This window comes from Adiantum capillus-veneris, chromosome 9, assembly GCF_014529385.1.
Source record: "Adiantum capillus-veneris isolate H3 chromosome 9, ASM1452938v2, whole genome shotgun sequence".
Lineage (NCBI taxonomy): Eukaryota > Viridiplantae > Streptophyta > Polypodiopsida > Polypodiales > Pteridaceae > Adiantum > Adiantum capillus-veneris.
The window spans coordinates 21,828,719-21,839,917 of record NC_140939.1 but is presented as its reverse complement, the minus strand read 5'-3'; the positions used below and the strand labels follow the sequence as shown (position 1 = coordinate 21,839,917).

The 11,199-nt window shown below is 43.2% G+C and overlaps 1 protein-coding gene across 1 annotated transcript; it reads right to left on the bottom strand.

The window, feature by feature from the left end:
- Positions 1-4,036: 4,036 nt before the first annotated feature.
- LOC147450211 (uncharacterized) lies at positions 4,037-4,663 on the bottom strand. The gene has a single exon (XM_086520432.1). The coding sequence runs from the start codon at positions 4,661-4,663 to the stop codon at positions 4,037-4,039; it is 627 nt and encodes a 208-aa protein (XP_086376558.1).
- Between the last annotated feature and the right edge of the window lie 6,536 nt (positions 4,664-11,199).

Here is an 11,199-nt window from a genome sequence, read left to right as displayed (position 1 = left end):
CTAGCCACATACACACATGCGGAAGGTAACTCACCTAATCATGCCAGATTCGTACGAAACTTAAGGAACACCATCCCCTCACTAGGATACCCCTGTCCCTAAGCTTCTATACTCAAAACCCATCTGCGGAAAACGCGTAGGATGACAGAGCCGAATTTTGAAAGTGCCCGAAACTGAAATTTATGAGTACCTATGCGTAGCTTATGTCGCCACGATTCTATAGACTACTAGCACGCAGAAAACAGACATCGTTTGATACACTTACGGCCACAATATAGCTCGTAGATGCGTCGGCGTGTGCGCTTCGTCTCGCGGGGAATGCTTGGCGTTGTCGCGTAGCTCTCCTCGAGCCTACCGCAATGGTGCATTCGGATCTCCAATGTGTTGAGCGAGCCGGGCGTAGCGAGAGGATGAAGCTCACGCTCACTCTCTTTCTCTCTCACACACAGTAGACGGCAGCGCTAAAACTTGATTATGATAAAAGTCTTCTTTACAAAATGACCTAGGTACCTTATATACTAAGGCTACCTTAGGTTTAACCAAAAATGGGTTTGAAAGGGTCAAATGGCTTTGTATTTACAATCTGGAAGTGCCATTGCACCCCGGATTCTAAAACTAGAATACCTACTCATTACAAATGACGTTTATAGCCATAATCCGTAGCATTTCATAACTCGCAAAAGATAAGACTTTGGTACGAAACTTGAGTTATGTTGTGTTGTTGACCGAGCGGTCAACAGTATATCTTGCAAGCATCTCCCTTGATTCATGGTTGAGCCCCTCTTGTAGCACCCTTTGGGATTTGATTGGACCTCCTCAAGCCTGGCCAATCACAGCCCTAATGCATTTTAGGCATACTTGGTAGTCTTGGGACCAGTGTTCCCCTTTCCACTTTGAGAGAGAGGGCTTGATAAATGCAAAAGTAATTAAATAAATGTGGTAAATTCTTATTGGACCCCTTTTAAGCCTGGCCAATAGGATTCAAGCACCTCATGAAGGTAACATGGGTAGGGGTTTGACATGTGTCCTTGCTCCCTCTCTAGGCTTGGGCTCGCCTTGTGTGTGTGTGTGTGTGTGTGTGTTCTCTCTCTAGCCCTATAAATATGGCTCGCCCCCCTCTTTGTAGGGATATTTGTGGACTTTGTAGGCCAAGCACCTTAGTCATCAAGCATGACTAAGCACTTGAACTAGGGGGTGTTCCCACAAGCATCTCAGGCAAGCATGTCCAGGCACCTCAAGCACCTTAATCATAGAGCAGGTCAAGCACCTCAGTCAAGCACCTCAAGCACCTTGATCATGCAGCATGTCAAGCACCTCAAGCACCTTAATCAAGCACCTCAAGCAGGAAAAACACCTTAATCTTGGGCTGGGTTCCCACCTCAAGCTGAGACCTAGCTTGACTATGGTCTTAGGTCTAAGGACTTTTAACACTAACATTTGGAGGTCTTAATGAAGCTAACCCTAAGGTATTCTAAGCTCCATTGGTAGCCTTTCTCTTTGACAGACCATCTCTCATTTGAGCCCCTTTACCATTGGCCCCTTGTTGAGGTAGATCTGTAAGCACATGTCTATATTCTACCTCCTGTTTTCCATTTATCTCTCCCATATTAAATGATGAGTTCACTATGAGAAAGTCTTTTTGGAATAGGTAGATGTTAAATTTTATGACATTATAAACTAATCAAATCCACTATTACATATTAACTTAATGTGATACATATTACTAGACACTAGTCTGGAGGCACTACCTTTGGTGACGGCCTCTCTCTCTCTCTCTCTCTCTCTCTCTCTCTCTCTCTCTCTCTCTCTCTCTCTCTCTCTCTCTCTAGTACACACTACCCTAAAGGTGCCGAACGAGTGCCACGTGAGGGGAGGAGTCTTCCGGAATACCTTCCCCCTTATCTTTATGCCCGTTACATATTTCCTGTCCAAAGTCAGTGTCCAAAGTCGGGCGTGCCGAGGTGGACTCCAGGCAGAGAGCTGCTATTTAACTTGCAAAAAATTCAACACCCAAGGGGATGGACAATGAAACTCCCATGCCCAAGGATGGGCGGGGGTGGAACCCGGGTCATGACAACATTGAAAATTGGGCGCAACTAATAGGTTGCACCCATTTCGCTAAAAGTGGACGCGTTCATTCTCTATTTAGTCCAAATTGGATAGGCAGGTGTGTAAAACATGCACGCCCACCCATGTCACTAATTGACACCTCCTTTTGGGAGGTGGGATCAACAGCTCATGATCGCTAGTTGACCTTGACCATTGGATTGCCTGGGGAAGGCAAAAGATTTTTGGATTTGGGGCTTCAGCCCGTTCCCTCTCTCCCCCTTGGAATAGACTCTAACCGCTAAGCTATCGTGTGCTCGTTGAAAGATGTGCATGTGTTAAGTTTATACATCACATCGTCGTGGATAAGTTTACACTTAGTTCACATTGAGTTCACACCAAATTTGGTGTGGTGTGCATATCCTCCCAAGTTCACACCAAACTCACACTTAGTTCACCTTAAGTTCACACCGAGTTCACACCAAATTTAGTGTGGTGCACGTACCTCCCAAGTTCACTCTTAGTTCACACCTAGTTCAAAAAACAATCTGACGCCTTGGATTGCATCCGTCTTGGGACGCTTATTGTGGGCCATTGATCACACCTCCCTAGGGGTGTGTCAATAGTGGCCAGGCCTCCGCACTATGGGTGTTCAAAGTCTCGAACACCCATCGTGGAACTATTGGCAAGAGCATTTTCAAGTGGGATCGACGATGGGGGCCATTTGAGCCGTCATATGCATTTTTGTAAATTCGGGCAAACACGTACATTCCAGCCAGAAAAGTAAATTCGGGCCATCTGTAAATTTGGGCCAGTAAGTAAATTTGGGCCAACAGGTAAATTCACATGTGCTCTTGAGCCTTGAACTCTCCCGTGCGATGCATGTGCTCTCACCACCACGCCCGCATGCGTTCAACTGAAGTATGTGGCATTTCAATGCCATATATGTAAGTGCGGGCCAATTTGTAAATTCGGGACAATTTTGTAAATTCGGGCCGCAAGATTTTGTAAATTTGGGTCGCCTGATAGCACGGCTTATAATGCACGCACCTTGCCATTTACACTTCCACCCTTGATCCCATTTGAATGAGCTGGTGTCATATAGTCACTGAGAGTGACCAGGCCCGCCCCCGCCCCCACCCAAAAAGAGGGTGGGTGCGCATGCTCATTGGTGTGAGCCTTAGTATAATAACTAGTATTGCCGCCGCCGGCCTCTCTCTCTCTCTTTCTCTCCCCCTCTTTATCGCATGCGTAGTCTTTTTGGACTCTAGCCTTCAGCTTGCAACTGTCGACACGTGGAAAGGGCACACCCTTTGCCACTATAGAATACACTAGCTTGCACGACCCGCCTACCGGCGGGTCTCGCTCACTCTTACTATGACACAAATTAAATTGATGACACACATGGTATTCATAAGATGTGCTTGTATGATCTTAATTAGTTTTTCTCATGGTACACACACACACACACACACACACACACACACACGCAAAGAGCGCAACATGGTTTTCATTCCAAATAGGAGCCAATAGTTTTGTTACAAAAAAGAGGCTTCCTGATAAGAGAGTAATTATCAGAAACATAAGGGATAAAACGTAAGGAATCCCAACCCCAAAAAGAGATCACCATCAAACCAAACCCATTGTAGAAGGCATCATTTAGGTTGAAAGCGAAGCTTGTGAATAAACACGGGTTCGCACTCGTAACACCCAGGGCCCAATATATTGCACACTTCGTCCAAGCCGCCTTGGAGTATCATCGACAACATACATTCTCACTTTCCAATTCTCTGCTTCAAATCCAAAGGAAGGTAGTCGCTTCATTTCAAAAGGTAATCCTTGAGAACCTCCTATGATAAAGTCGATCCTTGGTATGAACACATTGTCTCCAACATGAGAACCTGTGATTACTTCTGCCTCAATGACCCGTGATAAAAATGCATACATATCAATCTTGTCCCATGCATAAACCACGCCTTGGATCCAGGTCTCAAAGGAGCATGATTGGAGCATTCTCTTTCAGGTGCAAGCAGTCTGGTGGGAAGCCACCACCAAGATCCAATGAGTTTAAAAACTCTATTGGATATAACCCACGATTACAATCTGATGTACAAAGAGAATTTGCACTCAAGTATTTTTTGTCAAGTCCTCTCATTTTATGCATAGCCAAGTCATTGACTATGGAAACATCCTTATTGCGTGGTGCAAGAATACCTCTGTCCCTAAAGAAGCTTGCATGTCTTTGGACATTTTGTAAGTCACCATATATACTGTGAATTAGGCCTTGAACATTGTTATCTTCGAGTATCATACTACTTGGAAATGCTACAGTATCAAGTAAATCCCCATGACATACATTCCCATTGCCAATGTCTAGTACCCATTTTGCAAAGTCTCTCTCAACCAAGTCATTGGAACAATGAAGTACACGCATATTCTCTATTAGCTTCAGAGTCTTCACATGTTTCCATACATAAGATCGGGACAAAGAGGCATCAACAATATCTGCTCGACTTCCTTTGGGCACAACTGGTAAAATTTGTCTAAAATCACCCCCAAGGAGAAACACCTTTCCCCCAAACAATGCATCACTTTGCATAACATCTCTCAATGTCATGTCCAAGGCCTCAAAGCATAACGATGGACCATGGGAGCCTCATCCCAGATGATCAATGATGCTAATCTCAAAATCTCTTCAAGTTCACTATTTACTTTGATTTTGCATGTTGATTCAGAATGCACTTCTATTGGTATCTTAAATCTTGAATGTGTTGTACGTCCATTGCTAAGAAGTAAAGCTGCAATTCCCAAGGATGCACATGCTAAAGCGACATTCTGTTGACCACATACACGGAAAAGTAGTACATTATAGAGATAATTCTTCCCAGTCCCACCGGGTCCATCCAAGAAAAAAACTGTCCCATTTGATGAGTCAACTGCTTGCATGATTTTGCTATAAGCAGCTCTTTGTCCACAATTCAAAGATGCTTCCAAACGAATGGCTAAAGTCATTCGTATGGCTAAATTCAAAGATGCTTCCATACGAATGGCTAAAGTCATTTTCTCAATTGCATTGAACATCCTCTCTTATGCTATCAAATCACTCCCACATCCAGATAATATAGGACAGTCTACCTCGGGCATCCCAGAGTAGTCACAAAGTCGTTTCCCATATGATTGAAGCAGAGACTCCAAGCTACATAATGCTTGATTTTTATCTATCTCATGACATACATCCTCATCACTTGACATAATCCTCAGAAAGCTCCAAGGAGAATCGGTGCCACATTGTACCTGGACATAATGGCTCACAAAATACCAAGATCATAACAAATAGTTGTCGTAATTGCAAGCCAGTACTTGTACATGATGCCTCTTGCAAACACATAAACCATTCATCATCATTTTGTAGCAAACCCCTGGCACTACAAGATTCCTTGAAAGTGGCATAGGTTTGTCCGTTGAAACTGTGAACCTCCTCAAATGATTTACAACCCTTGCATATGGTAAGCAACATACGCAAATAATAAAGATTGCCTGCATTGGGAACAACATTGTACATTCTACCTATAGTATCACCTCTTTGCCTATGTGACCACACTTTATTAGTGGGGTTCCAAACCGATTCGGAGGGAAAATCTATATATAACAAATCATTTGCTTCTGGATATTGTTGATTCTCTACAAACCACTCTGTAAGTGTTGTCTTCCTATTATCATCATTATTCACCAAATTGGATATGTCAATAGAGTCTCCAAAAGCAACCATATTCTGTTGTGGAAGATGCATTTGCAAACGCAATATGTCAGGCTTTTCCTCATGCAATCAGAATCCAAAAATTCTTCAAATTGCCTCCGATGCGGATACATAGCATGCATCTAAATAAATCTTGATTTCATCAAGAACAACTTCTCCATCTTGGAGCACAACTGTGGACCTATCATGTCCTTTGTACACATACTTATAGAGATACTTCACTGCTAATATGGTTGAATATATCTCTACATTGATGTGAGCTTTATATCTTAGAGACAACAATGGATTATAGGGAACAATCCATTTGTTATCAAGCTTGTCTTGCTTTTGAACCACATATTGACCATCATCTTGCCGCATATACCTTGGATATCCATCACCATCAACAGAAGTAGGTTCACAAAACTCACGTGCTTATTTGAATCTACATCTTCGATCTACCATGCATGGAGCATTTGGATCCAATGCGCCTCACGAACCATGAACATTGCAACGACTCACAACATCATACAAATCAGGAAATAAATTTTTATATGGAAGTTCAACACAAATCATTCTATCGTAATGCCACATCTCTGTCGTCTTATATTCGGATGCAAGAATCAGTAAGATATGAGCATGGGGAAGACCTCTCTTCTGAAATTCTATCACACAAACATGTCCAACAACCTTTCCAAAGATAGCTCTTTTAAGAAGCAAGTCCATCAACTCTTTGAATTTATGATAAAAGACCGTGTAATCAAGTCAGGACGATCAGAAGCAGTCTGTCCTAGCAATAACGCATATTCTGTTTCCTTCCACCTTGGGTTGCATGTGAAAGTTATGAATAGATCATTCTTTCCTCTCTTACGTACAATTGCCATAGAATCTTGATAGAGTTGCCGCATGTACCAAGGTCCCCCCACAAAAGATGAAGGCAATACAATTCTTCTCCCAACATTAACACCCATGACCCCATGCGCATTGTCACTGGAAGCAAGCATGGCTACACTTCTGCACGAATTGATCTCTGATTGTTTCTAAACCATAATAACCTTGACTCCTCCATAGTACTGTAGGCATCAACAATGTACTGCTGCAACAATCGTCCTCCACGTAAAAGGCATTCTGTGATGTCACTCCTAATCTGCAACCTAAAAGTGTAGTATTGTTTTTGTGTAATAAATTGCTGCTCATTAGGATTTTGCGGTATATATGGATGCCACCCATACTCTCCATTAGGAAATAATAGAACATATAGTAAAGGCATATATGATCGATGTAGGTTGGAGATCCTTTTTAAGCCTCCCATCACGATACTGCAATACAATATCACGATGGCCGATGTTGCTCTCATCTCCTTGCCCTGGCATAATTGCTGCAACCTCAGATCCATGTGGAGCTAAGTCTTGCCAACCATTTGTACGCTTTTCAGTAATGACCATCTTCATGTTTGGGATTCCTTCATTCCCCATTGTTGTAGCAGCAAACCGAAAGGCATTTGCATATGGGTTAACACAATGCATCATAGCCTGCAAACTATGCAAGGAATCTCTATCTAAATCTGGCACATGATGCAATCTATTGTTGAGCTCATTCTTTGTATCAAAAAAGTACAACTGTGCAAAGAGATGGATCTGATCCACTCTTTCGCACGGTGTCATAGACCAATATTATGGTAGATGGCACCATGAACTTTAAAAGTGTACACACCTCTCCCTTGCGTAAGTTGCTCATCAACATGAGCACCCAAAGAAGCAAAAGCCAATACATTATTATATGCTTTGATGTGTTTAGGAAATGTTTTGCTCTTGGTAGTACCACCTTGCATCAATTCTTTGAACTCCATTGGCGGATCACTCAAAGGAAGTAATTTGACTTTTCCTGATAAGCAACAACACTTACCTACAAATGTGCATATAGACCTACCTTCAACCTTCCAAGCACATGCACCACAAAAGGAGCACACAAAATTTAAGCCACCCAAGTTGTGGACCAAGCATTTTCCATGGTAGAGGGCAACCATAGAGTCATGCCCCAAACCTATTACATGTGCTTTCAAGGCTTTGACATGGTCCTTGTGTTCTTTGAAGCACAAAGACAATTGTTGCACAACCTCATTCTGGAAATTTTCCATGAATGTATAGATTTCATGTTGATTGATTTCCAAACGTGCACTTTCATCCTTGATACCCTGCAATGCCAAAATCACCTCTCTCGAAAGGTGATGTGGTCTTCTTCACCTTGAACTTGTTTGCAAACCTTTTGTAAGTAGTTTTTGCACTCTTGTTGGACAGCTTCCTTGCATTCACAAAGTCCATGAATGATTTGTAAACGCTTTGAAGGGCCCTCGCAATGATCTGGCCAAGTGCTTTGCGGCTCGCACGCTATTGCATTTTGGAGGTGTAGGCATGATGACTTCATTTACATCATGATCTCCTTGAGAAACATTCCCAGAGTCTGAAGAAGGGATATCCATATCTGAAAGAGAATAGATGCATCGATTAATTGCAAGTGATCATGGAAATGTATGTTGGTAACAACATGTATGGTTAAGTAGAAACAAATTATGATGAAGTGGAATAACTTAGGCGGTAAAAAGAGAGAGACAATTGTCACTGCTTAGTCATGGAGAATATATAGCATGAATATATATACAGAGGGAGATAGATAGATAGACAGCTCGCCCATGCTCTCTGGCAACAACTGCACCTAAAAGAGCTGTGGGGAAGCCCGCCATGTGGCAAATTATAATTAATTATAAACCTAGTCATGAGATTCATATAACATGGATATATATAGAGAGGGAGATATAAAGAAAAAGGGGGGGGGGGGAGAGGGGGAGAGACCACATTTGGCCAAGCATCACGCTTTCATCTAGAGAGACGTCCTCACTTCACATCCACTAAACATAGGCCACAGATTTGTGGCCCTAGCCCTATCTATTGTTGGCAATGTGCTTCACTTGCGATGGTCCCACTTCAAAATGACCAAGTGCTTCACTTGTGATGGTCCCACTTAAAAATGACCAAGTTTTTCATATCAATGCATACTCAACCCCATTACGATAACCATTGGTAAAGGCTTTGACAAAGATTACATGCAAAATGGCCATGAAGTCAGTGTTGCACCTCTTTTCCAGTGTCTGGGAAAAATGTGTCTCAGTTTAATATTGTGGCATTTTCGATTTCAAAAATGTCGGCTGAGGGTCGGCTGAGGGCAAGCGCAAGAGAAGAAATGCCACCACAACATAGAGAAGAATACTGTTAATTTTAAAAAAAAAACATAATTTTCACAAATTTCCTCTTGTCAAATTCAAGAAAAGGATTTTTGTATGTCTGAAAAAACGGTCCCCAACAATGCTCATTGCATACAATTTTGACGTGAAAAGCCTCAAAAAAGTAAAACCCTACAAAAAGTAAAAACCTACAAAACTTTGAAAAAACAAAAAAAATATTGTTGAGTGCATAATGCGGCTGGCGCAACCTCTGTTGTTGCCCTCGCTCGCGGTCTCCTGCAGCTGCCACATGACACTTTAGCTGGCAGCTCACGGAACACCTCTGGATGTAGCAACCTACAACGCAGTTACTCTCTGTAGCAAACTGGAGCGTCTCAGCAACAACATCTTGCAGGGCACTCCGTACTGGAGGTCACTGGCTAGCGTAGCAGCTGCTCCACTTCTACACCACCTCACATAGAAGCTCACCATCATAATCTGTAGGGTGTATTGGCAAGGGAAAACCGAGAATACAGATTGTCTCCAGCTACCCTATGTCTTCACTTGGGGTTGTTGTCGTGCATCCAGGAAGCTTGTCAAAGACCCATTGCACTCTTCCTTTCCATGTTTGCCTGTGTAGCGGATGTTGCTGCTTTCTAGTGTTCCTTTGTTGATTGCATCTGGACAGCCCTGATCTTCTTGACCAACTTGGGCATATCCCACAATCAGTACATTCGAAGAGACGACCTCTAAGACAGGAACCTCCTCAAGTAATTTTTGTGCTTTATGAAGTGCACCACAGATATTTGCATACATGTCCTCAAGGTGCAAGTGTGCAAGGCTTCAAAGGTAAAAGGTTATGGTCTTCACAATCGATTATGCACCCCCCCCCTCTCTCTCTCTGTCTCTCTCTACTTAGCTACAATTTTGTCATGCTACATTGCATCACCTAAGCCTTTCACTCGACAGGTTAAAGTATACTACACTTAGGTGTGTTGCGATCATAGAGATTCATGGAATATGTTTCAAAGCATTACTTGAAAACTAGGTAGGGACCTTCTCCCGTAGGGAGGTGAGACTACTTAGAAGAATGAGCGGAAGATGGAGTTGATGGAGAAGGTACCAATTCGAATTGTGAGAGTTGTTGAGCTTTGGCCAACAATGTTGTAGTATGCAAAAGGACGAAGAAAAAAGGAGACAAAGCGTGCAGACTTTGGACCAAATTCATCATCTACTTTCATGACTAGCTAACTAAATGCATGGGTTGGCAGTGTAAAAACCGTAAAAATTCCCCCACTACCAATGCTTGCAACATATAACTCACCTTTTCGGTTTTTACATTAATTTTCTCTATTTTGCGGCTCCTTTTCCTCTTGCCCTCCGCTGGCCATACACGTTTACCATAAACATTTTTTAAAACTAAAAATTATTAGCATTTTTAAAACTAAAAATTATAGCAGGGCTGGGAATGATATTGGTTGTATGAAAAGATTATTTGTAGCGCTGCATGGCACTAAAAACGGCGTTGGCAGGTATGGCTGCAGTGTGGGCACACCGTGCTGCATGGCGCGCAGGTACGATTGCAGTTTGAGCACGCCTCCCAAGTCGCACGTTGTTTGCAAGCAGTGGACGGCGGCAGATTCCATGCATGGCGCTGGCTGGTACGTCGACGGGCTAGAGGCAAGTGGAGCTTCGTGCTCCAGTTCTACACCTCCATCCCCTCACACAGCAGAAGCATCTCGCCCTGAGAGAGAGAGAGAGAGAGAGAGAGAGAGAGAGAGAGAGAGAGAGAGAGAGAGAGCTCCAAATGGTCCTGCAAGTTGCATTCATCTGCTATTGGCCTTCACATTCATTTTGAGCTCACCCCTGGGCCCTCGCATTTCTTGCCTTGCGTTATCGGTATGCTCATTGCTGAGAGAGAGAGAGAGAGAGAGAGAGAGAGAGAGAGAGAGAGAGAGAGAGAGAGAGAGAGAGAGAGAGAGAGAGAGAGAGAGAGAGAGAGAGAGAGAGAGAGACCCACCACCATTGGCTGTGTGTGTGTGTGTGTGTGTGGTTCAAGGACATCTTGAAGCTCAAGGGAAGCGGCATCCTGACCTCCTGCACAACTTGCTTAGGGGGTGCCGTTGAGTCATTTCTCTCTCTCTCAATTTTGTCTCGCAGGAGATGAGGCAGGATGTGCAAAAATTCCAGCCAGCCGGAA

Excerpts from the sequence above, each read along its gene's own strand:
- LOC147450211 (XM_086520432.1), bottom strand. The coding sequence starts at position 4,663 with ATGACATTGAGAGATGTTATGCAAAGTGATGCATTGTTTGGGGGAAAG.